The following is a 20,537-nucleotide window of genomic DNA, read 5'->3' as shown; positions in this document are numbered from 1 at the left end:
AAGCCTCTGCAGGATGAGTTTCTTGAATCCGTCGATTAACTACGATAATTGAGATTGGAATTTCTGTCATTACGCATTGTGCATTCGTAAAGTGTGAGGTCACACAATCTCATCACATAATGACGGCAATCGCAGCAGTCTCCGCTGCCATCATTAAGCGAGGACTGCAGGCAAAGAGGCCAGCAAACAGGTCAGCAGGCAGGTAAGGTTCAGCATGATGGGGCCAGGGGTAGCTGCTTCCGGCTGGGGAAGGCTGCGATGCGAGTGACTCATTGGAGTGGCTTGCGACCTTTCCTGCTAGCTCCCCAATTGATTTTGCTTAGGGGGAAGCCAGACACTAATGATTCCTCTGATGATCCGATCCTATCACCAGGGGATCTTCCAACCATCATGCTGGTTGTCAAGTGCCTAAGAATAGCACTTAAGACTTATATACCGCTTTACAGCCCTCTCTAAACAGTTTACAGAGTCAGCATCTTGCCCCTCCAACTATCTGGGTCCTCCTTTTACCAACCTCGGAAGGATGGAAGGCTGAGTCAACCCTGAGCCGGTCAGGATCGAACTCCTGACAGTGGAATGCAGAGTTAGCCTGCAATACTGCATTCTAACCACTAAGCCACCACGGCTCAATAGTACAGGCAGTCCTCAACGTACGACCGCAACTGAGCCCAACATTTCCTTTGCTAAGTGAGACAGATGTTAAGTGAGTTTTGCCCCTTTTTAGTAATAGTGCTTAGAGTTTATATACCACTTCATGGTGCTTTACAGTCCTCTCTAGGCGGTTTACAGAGTCAGCCTCTTGACCCCCAACAACCTGGGTCCTCATTTTACCGACCTCGGAAGGATGGAAGGCTGAGTCAACCTTGAGCCGGTCAGAATCGAACTGCCAAACTGCTGGCAGTCGGCCATCAGCAGAATCAGCCCGCAATGCTGCATTCTAACCACTGCGCCACCACGGCTCTTACAGTCACCTGACTGTGGGGAGTGTTCAGATGACCAATTGTAAATTTGTTCAGCGCCCACCGTAATTCTAAACGGCGGCTGAGCGAGTGGTCATCAGACAAGGACCATCCTTGACCTGCTTGTGGTGTTTAGTTTTCAGTTGGATTGCTATTGAGGATGCTATATTTATTTTGCCTCGTTATCCAGTCTGCTTTTAATCCACGTTAGGGAACTGTATGCTACTCAGAGCCAGTTTGATGGGAAGGCTTATAAGCCCGGTCAGTAAAACCACTAAATAAATCATCTCTCTCTCAACCTGTAGAGTTGGGACAGGAGCTCGTTTTTTCATGTGACTGGATGTGAAGCCATATCTGCCTAATTGGGCCAGAGAGACAAACTGGAGTGTTGTTGCTGCATAGTCCTCACAGCTGCACGGCAGGCACTCCCAGATGTGCTGTTAGTTCTAGATAGCTTTAACTACTTCTCATTGGGATTCAAAGTGGCTTGGGAATTCATAGCCTCCATGATAAGCAAAGTCCAAGATCATCATTGCTTCATCCCATAGAGTTGGGCACACGTTAGGCCCGGTCTTCAGCTCAGTAAAGATGGGATGTGATCTCACAGCCTCCTCTGCAGGGGTAGGCAACCTCGGCTCTTTTATGACTCATGGACTTCAACTCTCAGAATTCCTGAGCCAGCATGGCTAAGCATGGAAACCTCTCCCTTTCCCCTCAGCATGGCTGGCTCAGGAATTCTGGGAGTTGAAGTCCACAAGTCATAAAAGAGCCTCTAGGCCGCTTTATGACTCGTGGACTTCAACTCCCAGAATTCCTGAGTCAGAGCTGACTCAGGAATTCTGGGAGCTGAAGTCCATGAGTCATAAAAGAGCCGAGGCTGCCTACCCCTGCCATAGAGCTGAACAGAGATCTAGACTGGATTGGTCCTGAGCAGCCCTCTCCTCATGCACCAATCCAGAACAGCGCCTTAGTTCTGAGGAGCTCCAAAATGCCTGGAGCAATGCGGTGCTGATCGATGAGGAGAGAATATGACTGGACACAGGGATGCACTTAAATACTAGCCTGCCATTTTGCGACGTTAAGGGCAGTGAAGTAGAATTTGTTTTTTCCCCCTATTGCCTCTCTGCAGAATGTCTGCTGGCTGAAATCGTGACTCCTACTTTAGTGAGCAGCAGATTCATAAACAAAATCACTCATATTCACTCTGAGTTGGAAGCCTGGCAGCCAAAAGGTCATCAAATGACAGAAGAATTTGGTAACGTTATCTGGAAAAGGTCTAAAATCAGTGGAGATATCTCTCTCTCTCTCTCTCTCTCTCTCTCTCTCTCTCTCTCTCTCTCACACACACACACACACACACACACACACACACACACACACACACACACACAAAGACACACACACACACAAACCATTTGTAGGTTTGATATCTTCCATCTCCTGCCAGGATAAACAGCCCCCCCCCCAAAAAAAAGGACTGGGATTCAAAGATATTATTAATGTCTCTCTGTGAGAGGGGTGAATTCCAGCAGTCTTAAAAGAGATTAAGAGATCTTAATATTGGGTGTGCCGATAGATATTAATCATTCGGGCTGTTTCCGACTTTCATGTTGGAGATAAAAGTGGTGCACCAATGTATTTGACAACTGCGGTGAGTTTACCACATGCTCTAAAGTGGAAAGATTCAACACTACCCACAAAGGAGGAATGATTGCGAAGAGGGTGGAGCTTGCAGAAAGGGTTTAAGTTGACTACCTTGACTACAGGGAAAAAAATGGCATGTAAATTTATGGCCGTCTGAAAATCCCTTTGTAGGATATTTGCACGGCCCAGAAAAAAAAATGCGGTTTTGAGGAGCAGGAAAAAAAATGAGATGAAAGTGAGCTTTTTTTTCCCTGTAACCACAAAGTAAAAAGATAAGCTTGTCATCGCACTTCTATGAATGGAAAGAAAACCGGAAGCTTCGTGAGAGCAAAACCCCGCTCCCTTCTAGCGCTGATGACGTTACCTCGTTTGATAATGAAAAGTCTGCAAGAGAACAGCCAAGCTCAAAGAGCATCGAGAACCCCGCGCTTCCGCCCCTAGCTAAAAAATATTCTCTTCTTCTAATTTCGAATTATCTTTTTTTCCTGCACCTTTTTCTTTTCTTTTCCATTTTTTTCCCTTCCTTTATACTACGTTTTTGTTGATTTTAATCTGCTCTTTGAATTTTTTTTAATATAATTAGTATAAAAAGAAAGAAATCAGGGGAACAACAAACATATTCTGGAAGAAGCATATTATCCAGAACTATCATAGCGTAGATTCAAGCCAAGATGGAGGCAGCTTGGCCACCCTCCTTTTATTGGATCTTTTAGCAACCTTTGGCACCGTTAGCTACACAATCCTTCAGGATCACCTACAAGGACTGAAAGTACTACACAACGACAACACTGTTCCTGTGTGGGCAGGTTCTGTCCATCAATAGTTGTAGAGGAGAGGGGTTCAAGTCATTCATTATGGGGAATTCTAGAGTTTAGCTTTCCCTTCATCCCATTTCAAATCTGCATGAAGCCAGTGGGAAATGACAAATGCAGTGGAAGACCTAAAGCAGTGGTGGCGAACCTATGGCACGCGTGCCAGAGGCGGCACTCAGAGCCCTCTCTGTTGGCAGGCGTGCCACCGCCGCCGGCAGCAAGTCCATCAGGCCGCCACCGCTGCCCAGAGCAGGAGCCCCGCCCAGCACAAAGGAGGCATAGCGGCCGACTAGCCAGCTCGAGTAGAGATGGTAAAGCAGAGGTCGCCAACCATTGTCGATTGGTGGACTGGAAGAAAAGGGAGGGGGAAGCATTTTACATGCGTGCACGCATGCACGGGGTTGCGAGCACACACGCACTGCAAATGGGGCGGGGCTAGTGCCTGCATGATACTCACTAGCCCTGCCCCATTCTTGCGTGGTACAGCGCCTTGTATTTGTATCCCGCTGCGGCAGCGTGGCCATTTTTGCGCCTCGCAGCACAGTGGCCCGTTTTTGCACCCCCGGTTTTTGTGTGCCAGAGGCAGCACTCAGAGGCGCCTCCCTGCCCCCCCCCCCGTCCCCAAGGGCACCACAATGCTGATGTGGCCCTGGCACTTTGCAATAAATAAGTGGGTTTGGGGTTGTGGTTTAGGCACTCGGTCTCTAAATGGTTCGCCATCACTGTCCTAAAGGATTCCATGTGGAGAAACCAACTTGGATTCAACCCCAGAGCAAATGGTTATTAATTCAGCAGCTGGCTGACCATGGTCTTGTACCAATTCTGATTCTCAACAGAACAATCTTCTATGTGGGACTATGCGCTTTCCTGGACTCACAGTTCTACTAGAGGGAATTGGGTTCAGGAGGGAACATCTGTGGCCACAGAACAAAGCTCTGCATAACGAACAGTATGCCAAAAAGTGCACTGAATTATTAATAAAATTATTGCACTCACCTAGCTTTTATTTGGCTTTTCTTAGCAGCAGCCTCACTAGCTGTCAAGGGCTCAGGAAGAGTTGAAGGGAGAGGAGAATTCTTGGAAAAATAAGCGAGCAAGTGTTATTAATAGCTTTTCTGGGAAATAAAGACAGTAAGAGAAAAGTTCTATATCATACCAGCTTGAACATTATCATATTGCATACCCACAATAAACAAAAAAGCCCATATAGAGTATAATCCACTCATGTAGATGCGCGTATTCACACACAAATATGTATTGTCAAGTCCAGGTTTGGTAAAAGTACAATCTTAGAAGGACCCCCCAAAAAATCTATAGACGTTTAGGAGCAGAGGTTGTCCACTAATCGTGGAACTCTCCCTGAAGACGGAACAAAACTAAAGTATCCTGGAAGAGGATAAAATTGGTGACATTACAAACAAAAAATACTCCACTGATTGTAACATTCACATCCATTCATTTTCAGGAACCCTAGGTATCTGAGAGACAGAAAATTCCAAATTTCAGCGTATTGGTCCAAATATGTTTGTGGTGAATATTGTTTCTAATAAACTGAAAAGCCTTTATGTGATACGAGCTTCTGAGAAATATAGATGTAAAGGATAAGCACTTGTTAGATACCAGTGATCTTACGATAGTCACAATAATTTAAATTAGAATAACTAACTTGGGTCCCTATGTTTGTTTGAGCAGGGGGCTGGACTGCTTGAGCAGGGGGCTGGACTAGAAGACCTCCAAGGTCCCTTCCAGCTCCATTCCATCCCATCCCATCCCATCCCATCCTATTCTATTCTCTATTCTATTCTATTCTATTCTATTCTATTCTATTCTATTCTATTTTCTGTTCTATTCTATTCTATTCTATTCTATTCTGTTCTATTCTATATCCAATTTCTATTCTATTCTATTCTATTCTATTCTATTCTATTCTATTCTATTCTATTCTATTCTATTCTATTCTATTCTATTCTATTCTATTCTATTCTATTCTATTCTATTCTATTCTATTCTCAATGGATGTCCAAGTACAATGAAAATCTGGAGCTAACTTCCAACCCATAATACAAGGAACCCTATTAAAAGCAGCCAACGCAATTTTGAAATTTCCCTGTCAGTTGACGGGGAAGCAATATGTCCGGCTGAGCATGCAGTTAATCATGCAACTCTCTCTAGATTGGAGCTAGAGGTAGTCCTTGTTAAGCGACCATTGAAAAGTTAAGGTGCTGCTGAGTTAACGGCACTTACACTGGTCCCTGATCCTGCAGCTGCTGCATCACCCACAAGGTCATGTGATCAAAATTCAGGTGTTTGGTATAACCTGACCGCACTTATAACCATAAAGGAGCGCCAACTCCTCCCCATTTGCCTATCTCCCCTACCCTCTCTGCCCTTTTGACCCTCCTGCACAGAAGAACTCCTTGATGGCCGCAATGCTGAGGCTGAAGAGAGGGCCCAGGGCTCAATTGTACACACACACACACACACACACACACAGAGCAAATCTCTACTTCAGCCCCAGCACTGCCACCACAGCTGCCACCAAGAAGTGTCACCTCAAGACCCCTTGCTGAGCCCATAGAGCAGGGGTCTTCAAACCTGGCCCTTTTGTGACTCAAGCCAGCAGAAGGGGCTAACTCTGGATCCCCTTAGCCAAGGAATTGTGGTTGGCAGGGTCTAAGACAGGGCTAGGCAACCTTGGCTCTTTTCTGACTCATGGACTTCAACTCCCAGAATTCCTGAGCCAGTCATGCTGAGGGGAAAGGCAGAGTTGCCAAGCTGAGCCAGGCTGGCTGAGGAATTCTGGGAGTTGAAGTCAGAGTCAGAAAAGAGCCAAGTTTGAAGACCCCTGCTATGCAGCATAGTGAAAATCCCCAGCCATCCTCACTGCTCTTTACTCCCCAGGTTCTGCCATGCCTAGCTGACCCTTCCCCACCTTCCTTCCGTTGCTTTTGGGCCATGCCAAGCTTACTTATAAGTTTGATAAATAAATAAATACTTCCCAAAGTTGCCTGCGCTGTTCTCCAAATAACACCGTGCCATTTGCAATGTTTTGAGAAACCTTCAGCCACCTTTCCAGGCTTTCCAAGGGATTGCGAGAAGGCCGCGCCGGCTATTCTCCAAATTGCACCCGCCGTTCTCCTGATGCTTTGGAGAAAGCTTTCAGGAACCTTCCGCGGCCTTTCGAAGCATTGTAAGAGCTGGCCTGGGCAATCTGGAGAATTCAAGAGGTCTCCAAAACCTTCTGAAATATCACAAAGAACACTTGGCGCTACTTGAAGAACAGCACGAGCAGATTTGGGGACAGGTCTTGGTGTGGTTACCCGCTACCTCGCCTAAAGAGAGGCCAGATACACCTCGCCAACAGTGGAAAGGAGATGGCAAAGGTCATCTGAGAGCAAGAGGGCTCGCAGAGTGCAGGACAATGGAGGTGGCTTTGTGATCCCCTTGCTTAGTGAAAGAAATTCCAGTCCCAATTACCGTTGGAATTCAAAGATCACCTGTACTCTGCATTTTTTAACTTTGTTTTTGTTGTAAGAAACAGGGCCAAGTGAATCACTCTTAACTTGGTCAATTATTTAATGACACTAGCATATCTCGGAAACGAGGCCAGGAAGTAATATGTCAAGGGCATTAAAAATGCATATCATATTTGCTATGGTCAATACAAGCATACATTACCTTATTAACTTTTAAAAATAAGCCCTTCTCTTGTCAATACTAAATTTGTTAAAAGGTATGCGTGTGGTTTTTTTTCCAACAGGGAAAGATGAATTAATATTTTTTAGAGTAAAGCTGGTTACCACTCCGACTTTATTATTCTAAACAAGATTTACTGTGTCAATACAGGCTCAAATACGGATCTACTTACATTCATGTTTAAAACTGGACAATCCTTTTTGGCAAGTTTAAAGGCAAAGTAAGATACTTGAAAGATATCAGGTCTCCGCTCTTGATCTGGTTCAAGCATGTATCCTGTTGATTACAGCAAATTCAATTATTAACCTACAGGTAAGAAGTCATTCAGGCAACCAAGTTCATTAAGAGTGAATAAAGTGATTTTATAATTACCTCAGAGTTCTGATAACATTATTTTCTACATACAACAGTCAGGTATGGGTGTTGAATAGGGTGACTGGATTTGATTCCTCTTAATTGTCATTACATTATTTTATGGAATATTCTTGCATCCATCCATAAGTCACACTGTGAACTTTCTACCTGTTTTATCTAGCAACAAAGCTAACAGGTTGTTTTTTTCTTTTTTAAATTAGATTTGGCTAATTTCATGCCTTCGTAACGTAACAGCGAAATTATTCTAAACTGCTTTTAAAAAAATGTCTTAATCATCATTTTGCACCACTGTAAATTATCTTTCAGGTCAATTTTAACTTCCCATACCCTTAAACTACCAGGTCTAGGTATTCCTGAATGCCGTATTTCCTATTGTATCATTCTCAGGCAAATAAAACTTCACATCAATTCTAAATGGAAAATTATCACAATGTATATCTGACGACTGCACGATAATGAAGCAACTTTCCCTGAGATTCTTTACTTCTTAACCCTATTTTTTTTTTTGGATTCTGAAAAGAGTCTCATCTTTACCGGCCAGGATTAAGCTACAGACAATCAAAAATTTTAGTATCATTTCCCATATAAGCACTCTAGTAGGTGAATATTTTTTTAGTTTGAAAGCAAAGTGAGCCTACACTAGGGGTAAGCAACCTTGGCTCTTTTATGACTCGTGGACTTCAGCTCCCACAATTCCTGAGCCAGCCATGCTGAGGGGAAAAGGAGAGGTTTCCAAGCTGAGCCATGCTGGCTCAGGAATTCTGGGAGTTGAAGTCCACAGGTCATAAAGGGGCCATGGTTCCCCTATGCTGGCTTAGGAATTCTGGGAGTTGAAGTCCACGAGTCATAAAAGAGCCAAGGTTGCCTACCCCTGGCCTACACAAAAATGAAGTATCACTTTTCATACATTTGTATTTTCTTCAGTTTATAAATTAATGGCGTTTTAAAAAAGAAAAATGGCTTGATAAGTACCTGAGAACTTCCAAAACGTATTTTATGGGTGGATATCAATCACACACAAAAGACTGCATTAAGTAAGCTGTTGTTCAGAATTAGCAATGCTGTCACAAAATGTCAAGTTAAACTTAGAAGAACCAAAAGAACGCTCCTATTCCAACAAAGCTAAAATTACAAATCTGTATGTATGTATGTGTGTGTGTGTTTGTGTGTGTATGTGTGTACACACACACACACACACACACACACACACACACATATATATATATATATATATATATATATATATATATATATATATATATATAGGTAAAGGTAAAGGTAAAGGTTCCCCCGCACATGCGTGCTAGTCGTTTCCGACTCTAGGGGCCGGTGCTCATCTCCGTTTCAAAGCCGAAGAGCCAGCGCTTGTCCGAGGACGTCTCCGTGGTCATGTGGCCGGCATGACTACACACCAAAGGCGCACGGAACGCTGTTACCTTCCCACCGGAGTGGTCCCTATTTTTCTACTTGCATTTTTACGTGCTTTCGAACTGCTAGGTTGGCAGAAGCTGGGACGAGTAACAGGCGCTCACTCTGTTACGCGGCACTCGGGATTTGACCCGCCAAACTGCCGACCTTCTGATCGACAAGCTCAGCGTCCTAACCCACTGAGCCACCGCGTCCCTAACTTTCCCTAGAAAAGGAAGGGGGAAGAGAAAAGAAGGTATTAATAGGAATCAGAAGTCTGATTATACACAAACAGCTGCTGAAATCTAAGTATAACAACTTAGAATGTAAAAATAAGACTGAAGGGAGTAAAGCAGGACGTTGGGAAACAGAATCTGATATAATAAGACCTGCTAGCTTTGAATAAATATCCTGAATATAAACAAAAGCACATCTTAAGTTTAGCACCCCCTCCACAGAAATGCTGAAGAAAGGAAATTGGATACTTTTCTCTTCCTGATCTATTTTTCAGAACCATCTGCTCCACTATTACAACTATATCTATATCCATCTATCTCTCTATCAATACACACACACACACACACACTCCATATATACAAATATATTCCAGTATATACCTCTACACACACACACACACATATGCATATGCATATATACACACACACACACACACACACACAATAAAGTAGTTAATAATAAAGTCAGGAAAGAGCAAGTCTTGATTTTTTATATTAAAAAACCCCCTATGTATTAATTGTAATGAAAAAAAGATAATGTATTTTTAGGGGGGGGGGAAGAAACCCTCCTAAAATGTACCTAAAACTCATTTTTCAAAATATTATTCCAATTCATAAATAGTAGTATTTACTCCAATGTTTTTATAATATTACAATACATATTATTTCTTTGGCTACATTGGAAATAAGCATGTAATGAAATATGCAATAACCAAGGTGATCGGTTTTGGCTATGTCTGTACGTAGCAATTTAGTTTCACATAAAACATTTTAGTTCAGGGGTCTTCAAACTCGGCCCTTTTATGACTCATGGACTTCAATTCCCAGAATTCCTCAGCCAGGCATGCCTGGCTGAGGAATTCTGGGAGTTGAAGTCCATGAGTCATAAAAGGGCCGAGTTTGAAGACCCATGTTTTAGTTAGTAAAGCGTACCAGTTACTTACTTATCAAACAATGCATACTGTGGGAATAACGCGAATTGTCTGGGATGGTAAAGCTTCCATCACAAATAGCAACCTGACTCTCACCAAAGGGAAGTGTGAAAAAACAAAGTTTATACAGCAAGCAGCCAAGGGCCTGTTTTAAAAAAGCACATCATTATACTAGTAACTGAACTATAAAACCAGCACACTCTTATTTTAAAAGTTGCAATAAGTTTTCTTATCATAATTTCATACTGTTTGAACAATTGCTCGTTATAATAATAAAAACCATTAAAACATGATGTGTTATTTAGATCATTTAGTACTCTTTAGCAGCAACATTCCTAAACTATCATTCTACCAAGTTTGCACTGTTCATTTTAAAAATACTTTTCTTGATTTTTATTTTTTTTTGCTGCTTGTGGCATTATGAAAATTTATTCTGATGGTCATTTATTTCACCTCCACATCTTCGCAATACAGTTGTCCCAGTAAAAGTGCTTTTGTGGTAAATGGTTTCCAAATGTAATAGATTAAATCCTATCAATTGCATCTATAACTTTAGTCACCAGAACGAAAATAAAACCAAAATAAATATGATTCTTTTCGAATTATGTTCTACGTTGAATTTAGCAGATTAAAAACATCGCCCATTTCATTTTTTTATAAATTGTATAGATATAAGTTGGATTCAGACACTTATATGCAGTAGACTCACTGAAATTAAGAAAGATTACAATAAACCTGAGTGTGGCTACTTTTCGATTCCTCGGAAATACTGATCTACTCAGCACCTTTCTTATTAATTCTTACAAAACAGTTTATCTTACCCAGATGTCTGCCTTGGTTGTAATTGTTTTCCCTCCATAAAGATTGATCATTTCAGGAGCTCTGTATGACAATGTGGTATACCTTAAGGGAAATAATTTAGCATAAAACTTAATCAAACACAAATATGACTACTGTAACCTGTTTTACAAACCCAAACTATACATCCATTGCACTAATAAATGTACTTTGAGGGGGGGGTGTATTAATTTTATTTTTAAAAAATGTATGGCACTCTTGGATACCACATTTTTCTCAGGGTATCTTATGACAGTAATATTGCCAGGCAGATTATTTTTTTTATGAAACAAGGAATCCTCAGAATGCAAGAAAACAACAACATTAGAATAACAAATGGGAAAAACCCCTAACTTTCTATTTGTTAAAATAAAGGGGTTGTTTTTTTTAATCAGAGCAATGCTGGAATGGCAGAATAACTTTGTATAATTCTAATTTCAGATATCCATAGTTGATTAAAAAAAATCAGATCTGGATATGCACATAAAAGGTCTTGATTACTGATGGCCTGGGCTTAGTTTTTTGCTATTTAGAGATGCACACAATAGCAAAGAGCAAAGGTACTCGGCATCAACAGCAGAAAGAAAAAGATGGCAAAGGTCAGCTGGGGGCAGCAGGAGTGGGAGGGGTGGGTGTCACAGAAAGCAGTGTGGCCAAAGGGAATGGGGGAGAAAGGTAGGTTGAGGGGTTGTTGAAATGCATGCTGGAATTGCGATTGCAAACAGGCAGCCAAACATCTGAATTTTGTTCATGGAGTGCTAAAGTGGCTGTTAACTTTGAAAAATAACTAGTTGTTTAGCACCACTGTAACTTCAAATGGTGATTGAATGAATGGCCATTCAATGAGGACTACCTATAACAGATTTCTAAATGTAGACAATCATCCAATTAAAGAACTGAGCCTTTGGACACGTTATTTCTTTGTAAAATGTTTCGTGATAATAAAGCAGGCACTGAGATTTCCAAACATTTTGCTATTGTTAGGATGCCGAGAACCACTGATCGGCCCCTTACTTTTTAATTTCTTCTTCAACTCCACTGACTCCATCTTTCTGAGGATTAAGGAATTTATTAGTGGCACTGCCGAAGTCACAGAGGACGTAGTTCCCACTGTCATTCAATAAAAGGTTTTCAACCTAAAAGAAAACAAGCAACGATTTACAAACATCAATAAGCACAAACTCTGAATATAGTTCTAAGAACTTTCAAGCACTTTCAACTTCGCTGTTTTGAGTTATGATGTAGAACTAAAATATTATAACTTTATTTTTCCCCCAGTAAAGATTTATACATTGTCACTGTATTGTGACTTGCACTGCGCTTCACACCTCGAGAGTAAAAGCTTCGTGTAACAAAGTCAACAAGCTGCTTGCAATCAACTTGCTAAAAGAAAACAAACGTCCCTATCTGGACCGAGACGCCCTACGCACAGTCACTCATGCGCTTGTGACCTCCCGTTTGGACTACTGTAACGCTCTCTACATGGGGCTGCCCTTGAAGGCCACTCGGAGGCTTCAACTGGTGCAGAATGCGGCCGCGCGAGTTGTAATGGGGGTTTCCCGATACTCCCATGTAACACCTCTACTCCGCGAGCTGCATTGGCTTCCGGTTGCCCTCCGGGTGAAATTCAAGGTGCTGGTTATTACCTATAAAGCCCTACATGGCCTGGGTCCGGGTTATTTGAGGGAACACCTGCTGCCGGCATCAAACGCCCTTCGCCCAGTGCGCTCCCACAGGGAGGGTCTGCTCAGGGTTCCGCCGGTGAGAGATTGCCGGCGGGTGACACCCAGGGATAGGGCCTTCTCAGTGGGAGCGCCTGCCCTCTGGAACCAGCTGCCGGTGGAGTTGAGGACTGCTCCCGACCTCCGATCATTCCGCCGGGGCCTGAAGACCTGGCTCTTTGAGCTCTCAGGCCCAGGCTGAGGAGAAAATTTTAACTGGGGTTTTTAGTGTACAGGGTGAATTTAATGCTTTTTAATTGGTTTTAACTTTTGTATGTTTTTGATTTTTAATTCCCTGTAAACCGCCCTGAGTCCTCAGGGAAAGGGCGGTATACAAATGCAACTAAATAAATAAATAAATAAAAGATTCTGCCCCCAAAAGAAATGAAAAGGGTGGATCAGGAGGCAAATATTTTTAGCAGAAGGCCCTACATTGCAGAATACTCTGGTCCTGGAAGCATGATTGCCCTCTACCCCTCTACTCACTTAGAATGCTACCCTTTCTCAACACTTCTTCAGAGCCTTCAGCTGTTCACCTGGTATCATTATTATTCTGATTTCTTTTCCATTATTGTTCTGTTGAACTACCGAAATGCATATTACCCACAGTCAACCTGATTTGGGCAGCTTATCAATTTTGCAAATAAATGGAAGGAGAACCAAAGTTAAAATAACTAGGAATTTCCTGATTATAAGAACTATTAATAACCATAGAACAGCCTGTCTTCTGAAGTCATGGATGTTCCATTATTTAAGGTTTTCAAGCAATGTTGGACAATATGGGATGATATTATAAGGATTCCACCCGTGGGCAGGGAGGACTGGATTAGAGAACCTCCAAGGTCCATTCCAAACTGTATTATTCTATGAAATAAAATAAATATTGAGTACAGACAGCCTATGGCTGCGCTTTAGAAAGTACAAGCTGGTTTACTTCTGTTATTCATTAATCAGTTTGAACACAGATTAATATCTCTGTCCCTATATATAAGCTCTTAACTAGTAAAGGTAAAGGTTCCCCCGCACATGTGTGCTAGTCATTTCCAACTCTAGGGGCCGGTACTCATCTCCGTTTCAAGCGCTTGTCCGAGGACGTCTCCGTGGTCATGTGGCTGGCATGACTAGACGCCAAAGGCACACGGAACGCTGTTACCTTCCCACCGGAGTGGTCCCTATTTTTCTACTTGCATTTTTACGTGCTTTCGAACTGCTAGGTTGGCAGAAGCTGGGACGAGTAACAGGCGCTCACTCTGCTACGCGGCACTCGGGATTCGACCCGCCAAACTGCCGACCTTCTGATCGACAAGCTCAGCGTCCTAACCCACTAGCCACCTCCTTACTAAAAATAGTACTGTACTAATGATAGTACTTTCATACTTATCAAAGACAGCGCAACCAATGCTATTATCTACGTTTAGCTGCCCAAACAGTGTGTCCTTTATTTGCACGTTTTAAATGCAGTGACATCTACTCAAGATCAGATAAGAGAATTAAGACTGGAGTGTAACACCAAACAAAAATAAAATTGACAGCAAGTCAAAATAACTTAGGCTTTTGTTTTCAAATGATTTCAAACTCAAAAACTGCAGAGGGGTTAGCCACAGCAAAGCTAACTTGAGATTAAAGGCGATGTTATTGATTATTTCCAGAGATTAAAAGTACACATGTGTGTTCTTTATTCCTTGTTGACTGTGGGACTTTCCAAGTAACTGAAACTGTTTACAAGATTGTTGTATAGAATTTGGGTAGATTCCACAGTGTTGTTCCTGTTTACAGAACAATAAATTATGAGTTTAAGTTACAAGGAAGCATTTTCACAGGTAGGGCTCGCCACGTGATAGGGCTGGTGTTGAATGCAGCTCAAATGTGTGCAGAGCAAATACTTGATGCAGTACATAAAGAATTTATCAACAATAAGCGGTCTTGAAATAGATTGCCCCAGAAAGTGGTAAATTTCAGTGGGGAAAAAAGGGGGCAGAATGCCATAGGTCAGTGGTAGCGAACCTATGGCACGTGTGCCAGAGGTGGCACTCAGAGCCCTCTTTGTAGGCATGTGTGTCGTGTCCTGGAGATGGCAACCGTCCCTCTTCAACCAGCTGCCTGAAGTCCCACGTGGCCAGATGTATCCCGGCACAGCTGGTTTCCCTCCCCACCTGTCCCGTCCCTCCTGGCCTCGGATGCTCTTCTTTTATTTTTATTTTTTATTTTATTTTAATCCCATTTATATCCCGCCCTTCTCCGAAGACTCAGGGCGGCTTACAATTTAAGAAGCACAAACCAATATGCTTTTCCCGGGCACAACCCATTATATTGCCTCCTCAGCTGTCAGCTAGCTGTTCAGACTGAGCCAGTTGAGGAGCCAGCAAGCTGTGGCTGCTGATGGACATCATTGGCCCCCATGTGCTCGCTGGCCTCTGTGTGGCATACCCACCCTGTCTCACCTTGCTTCACCCCGCAGGACAAGCCTCTGGCCAACCGCCCCACCTGGCAGAGACCCCCCGGATCTCCCCCAACCCTGCCCGGCCGCCAGAGGCATCCCTCCCCACAAGCGACATCGAGGTGACCATGCCCACTTTGGCCACACCTACCCAGTCTGCCATAACCACCACAGTCACACCCACCCAGTGGGCCACGTCCCACTTGGCACCCGGCGATAAATAAGTGGGTTTTGGGTTGCAGTTTGGGCACTCCGTCTCTAAAAGGTTCGCCATCACTGCCGTAGGTTTTTCATAGCATGTTCTTGCTGGATTAGATGAGCTGTAGAGTCCCTTCCAAGCCTAACATTTTATAATTCTATGAACATTTTAAGCATGAAGTGAAGCTTTCTGGAGATCTCTGGCAAGAACTATTCATCTTTTCTACAGAAGCCTAATAAGTGAGATGGAAGGGCATAAAATATGACAAGCAAAGGAAGCAAAACTGGCTAAAATTGCTTTTCACGGAGCTTTTGAAACCAAGAGAATGAAGTTTATTAAAGTTTAAAGAGAATGGAGTTTAAAGTTTATTAAATAAATAAATAATGCAGTATAAGAATACTTATAAGAATGTTTTGGCGAACAAAAGGAGGGCACTGTATTAGCCTTGGATTATTTAGCTATTTACTAATGTACTGATCTGGTTGATTATATGTCTAATACCAGTATTATATATTTATTTTTTATTTATTTTATTTATTTTAATAATATTTCTATACCGCCCTTCTCCCGCAGGACTCAGGGCGGTGAACAGGGCAAGAATAAAAATACAAATTACAAAAGTTAAAACTAAATTAAATAAATGCCCACATACTAAAATAGATATTTAAAACCTAATAAATAGCCCCCGATCCCCCCATCAGGCCAGGCCAGCTTGTTCAAAAAAGTATGTTTTTAGCTCGCGGCGAAAGGAGCGAAGGTCGGGCGCCGTCCGGAGCTCAACCGGGAGCTGATTCCATAGCTCCGGGACACCCACAGAGAAGGATCTCCCCCTGGGGGCCACCAGTCGACATTCTCTGACCGGTGGCACCCTGAGGAGGCCCTCTCTGTGGGAACGCACAGGGCGGAGGGAAGTCGATGCCGGCAGCAGGTGTTCCCTCAGGTACTCCGGCCCCCTGCCATGGAGGGCTTTGAATACCATTACTAATACCTTGAATCTCACCCGGAAGGCAACCGGTAACCAATGCAGCTCACGGAGCAGAGGTGTAACGTGGGAGTATCGGGAGACTCCCAACACAACTCTCGCGGCTGCATTCTGTACCAGTTGGAGCTTCCGGGTGGTCCTCAAGGGCAGCCCCATGTAGAGAGCGTTGCAGTAGTCAAGTCGAGAGGTCACGAGCGCATGAGTGACCGTGCATAAATCATCCCGGCTTAGATAGGGCCGCAACTGGCGCACCAGGCGAACCTGGGCGAAGGCCCCCCTAGTCACAGCTCCTATATGGTCTTCCAGGGTGAGCTGTGAATCTAGGAGGACTCCCAAGTTGCGAGCCCTATCTACCGGGGGTAATAATTCACCCCCCATAGTAAGAGGTGGAATGTCCGAATAAACCCGGGATGAAGGTATGCAAAGCCACTCGGTCTTGTCGGGGTTGAGCTGAAGTCTGTTCCTCCCCATCCAGACCCGAACCGCCTCCAGGCAACGGGACATCACGTTGAGGGCATCACTGGGGTGGTTTGGGGTCGAAAGGAAAAGCTGGGTATCATCAGCATACTGATGATACCCAACTCCAAAACCACGAATGATCTCACCCAGCGGTTTCATATAGATGTTGAACAGGAGAGGCGAGAGGACCGACCCCTGAGGAACTCCACAAATGAGAGACCTCGTGGTCGACCTCTGCCCTCCTGCCAACACCGACTGCGAACGTCCCTGGAGATAGGAGGAGAACCACTGTAAAACCGTGCCTCCCACTCCCAATCCCCTGAGACGCCGCAGCAAGATACCATGGTCGATGGTATCGAAAGCCGCTGAGAGGTCTAACAGGACCAGAACAGAGGAATGCCCCCTGTCCCGAGCCCTCCAGAGATCATTCACCAGCGCGACCAATGCCGTCTCCGTGCTATACCCGGGCCTGAAACCCGATTGGTACGGGTCCAGATAATCCGCTTCATCCAGGACCAGAGGGAGCTGATGTGCCACCACACTCTCAACAACCTTCGCAAGAAAGCGAAGGTTGGAGACAGGACGAAAGTTGTTCAATACAGCTGGGTCCGAGACAGGCTTCTTGAGGAGAGGCCTCACCACCGCCTCTTTCAAGACAGCGGGGAAGCTACCCTCACTCAGAGAAGCCGATATAACTGCCTGGAACCAGCTGCGTGTCCTCTCCCGGGCTGCATAGACCAGCCAGGAAGGGCACGGGTCCAATAAACATGTGGTGGTGCTCAGCCTCCCCATGATCCTGTCCACTTCCTCCGGAGTCACAGAATCAAACTCCTCCCAGGTGATATCGACAAGACCGCCCGCGTCCTGCTCGACAGACTCTGCCCAGTCAGAGTCCAAACCGGTCCGAATCCGAGCGATTTTGTCCGACAGATGCTGGTTAAACTCCTCGGCACGACCCTGCAAGGGATCCTCCCTCACCTCCTGATTCAGGAGGGAGCGAGTCACCCTAAACAGGGCGGCCGGGCGATTATCTGCGGACGCGATAAGGGTGGCGAAGTGGTTAGACCTCGCCTCCCTTATCGCAGCGAGATAAGACCTAGTGTAGGTTCTTAGTCGCAATCGGTCGGGTTCGGATCGGCTGGATCTCCAACCGCTCTCTAGGCCCCGTCTCCGACGCTTCATCTCCCGGAGCTCCGCGGAAAACCATGGAGCTCGACGGGATCTGCACCGAGTCAGGGGCCGCAGGGGTACAACTCGGTCAAGGGCCTCAGTGGCTGCCCTTTCCCAGGCTTCCACTAAGGCATCTGCCGAGCTGTGAGCAAGGGAGGCAGGTGGGGACCCCAGCGCCGCCTGGAACCTCTGGGGATCCATTAAGCGTCTGGGGCGGTACCATTTAATTGGTTCCACACTCCCACGGCGGGGGGTGGCAAAATGGAAGACCAGCCGCAGGAGATGATGATCGGTCCATGACAGGGGCATAACAATTGGGGAGCCCCCACCAAGATCATCTAACCACCGTCCAGATAAGAAAACTAAGTCAAGAGTGTGGCCTCCCTCATGAGTCGGTCCCGAAATTACTTGCGTCAGGTCCATGGCCGTCATGGAAGCCATGAACTCCCGAGCCAACTCAGATGATCCTCCCAGCGATGGTAGATTGAAGTCCCCCAAAACTATAAGTTTCGGGAACTCAATCACCAACCCAGAGAGGACATCGAGAAGCTCAGGCAGGGCTGCTGCTATGTGACTAGGCGAAAGGTACACCAGCAGCAAGCCCAACTGCGCACCAGGGCCGCATCTCAAAAAGAGAGACTCACACCCGACTATCTGGGGAACGGTGGCCTCCCGCGGACATAAGGTCTCCCTCATGACAACAGCCACACCCCCACCCCTACCCTGAGCCCGAGGCCGGTGTAGCACCCGGAAACCTGGTGGGCAAAGATCAACCAGAGGAGTCCCTCCCTCTGGGCCCAACCAAGTCTCCGTGATGCAAGCCAGGTCCGCCAGCTCACCCTCGACCACATCACGGACGAGAGGAGCTTTATTAGCAACAGACCTGGCATTCAAGTACACCAGCCGGAGCTCAGGGGGCTGCACTTCCTCACTCCCAGAGCCCTGGGGCGGAGCCAGAGGGTCGGAGTGCCCCACCGCTCTTAAGCAGCGGAGAGGCCTTCCCTGAGGACGATACGGCCCAATTTAGATTGGACTGTATTGGATTCCGTATCCTGCTAGCATCATGAGACTAAAATGCACTTAAATCTCAGCGGCAAACAAATAAAATGATAAAAAGTGATGGGAGAAAGGTTCTGTTCAAGTTAGTATCGGTCCAGATATTGCCTAAATATAAGACAGATTACCTACTGTACAGAAATAATCAAATAACTTAAAAATGCAAGTAATTTGATGCAAACTAGGAAAAATTCTACCAGACAAATGCTAGAAATAGCAATAGCATTTAGTCTTATATACGGCCCTATAGCACTTTACAGCACTCTCTGTGAGGTTTAAAATATAAGCATTATTTGCATATTTTCTCCAACAATCTGGGTCCTCATTTACTGTTCTCAGAAGGATGAAAGGCGAAGTCAACCCTGAGCCAGTCAGGATCAAACTTCTCGCAGTGGGCAGTTTGCCTGCCATATTGCACTTTAACTACTGCGCCATCAGGACTCCCTAATTATATACATATACATATACATATACATATACATATACATATACATATACATATACATATACATATACATATACATATACATATACATATACATATACATATACATATACATATACATATACATATACATATACATATACATATACACATACACATACACATACACATATACATAAAGGGACGCGGTGGCTCAGTCGGTTAGGATGCTGAGCTTGTCGATCAGATGGTCGGCAGTTTGGCGGGTCGAATCCCGAGTGTCGCGTAACAAAGTGAGCTCCTGTTACTCGTCCCAGCTTCTGCCAACCTAGCGGTTCGAAAGCACGTAAAAATGCCAGTAGAAAAATAGGGACCACTACGGTGGGAAGGTAACAGCATTCCATGTGCCTTTGGCGTCTAGTCATGCTGGCCACATGACCATGGAGACGTCCTTGGACAAATACAATCATACCGAATTTATTATCAATTTGGCCTCCCATCTATTAAGCCACTCAAGAAAGAAATCAGGGTTTCAGATTAAAGTTTGCTATCAGCTAAAAGACAACCAATAAAATCTTATCCCATAAATAATCAGTTACAGTAGATGCAAAATTTTCAAGTATTTTGCATAAAAAGAACATACTGGAGACATGTAGTTAAAAATAGTAACAATCTTTCAAGTCCGGAAGACTTTGCTAATTAATAATATCATTACTAGCCATTTCAAAACAGCAGTTCAAACTATATTCTCTCTTTTGACAAGACAGCAATATTTTTCAATACATCTTGTTCACCATTTCCCACCTCCATTCAGCTGAACGTCCAGCTCAACTTAAGGAGTCAAGATGAAAAAGAATTATTCAGATAATTACTTATATCTCAAGCAAGTTGAGCATATTCGCTAATCAAAGCAACAACAATTGATGTAAAAATAACAGGGTTTTTTAAGGCACCATATCTAAACTCGATTTTAAGACTGAATTTACGAAGAAAATACGGACATAAGCAACTAATCGATAAATTGCAAGAGGACAAATATACTGAGATTCTGTTTGTTTGAAACATTTATATAAGGGGTCCTCAAACTTGGCCACTTTAAGACCAGTGGACTTCACAAGTCTTAAAGTGGCCAAGTTTGAGGACCCCTGATTTATATTTATATAGTCACCCCTTTTATACAAGAATTATTTA

At 44.2% G+C, this 20,537-nt stretch overlaps 1 protein-coding gene across 3 annotated transcripts in view; it reads right to left on the bottom strand.

Moving 5' to 3' along the window:
* BMP2K (BMP2 inducible kinase) overlaps positions 1 to 20,537 on the bottom strand; it is a 71,421-nt gene that overhangs the window by 26,195 nt on the left and 24,689 nt on the right. For all 3 annotated transcript variants that reach the window (XR_014027125.1, XM_081332872.1, XM_081332873.1), the window contains exons 5-9: positions 11,913 to 12,034; positions 10,883 to 10,964; positions 10,074 to 10,206; positions 7,284 to 7,387; positions 4,412 to 4,491 (exon numbers count right to left, since the gene is read on the bottom strand). Coding sequence is in view for 2 of the 3 variants with exons in the window: in XM_081332872.1 (XP_081188998.1) it covers positions 4,412 to 4,491; positions 7,284 to 7,387; positions 10,074 to 10,206; positions 10,883 to 10,964; positions 11,913 to 12,034 (521 nt within the window). In the remaining variant the exon portion in view is untranslated. The remainder of the gene's footprint in view (positions 1 to 4,411; positions 4,492 to 7,283; positions 7,388 to 10,073; positions 10,207 to 10,882; positions 10,965 to 11,912; positions 12,035 to 20,537) is intronic.

This window comes from Vipera berus (assembly GCF_964194415.1).
Source record: "Vipera berus genome assembly, chromosome: 7".
Lineage (NCBI taxonomy): Eukaryota > Metazoa > Chordata > Lepidosauria > Squamata > Viperidae > Vipera > Vipera berus.
This window is presented reverse-complemented; position numbering and strand designations above follow the sequence as displayed.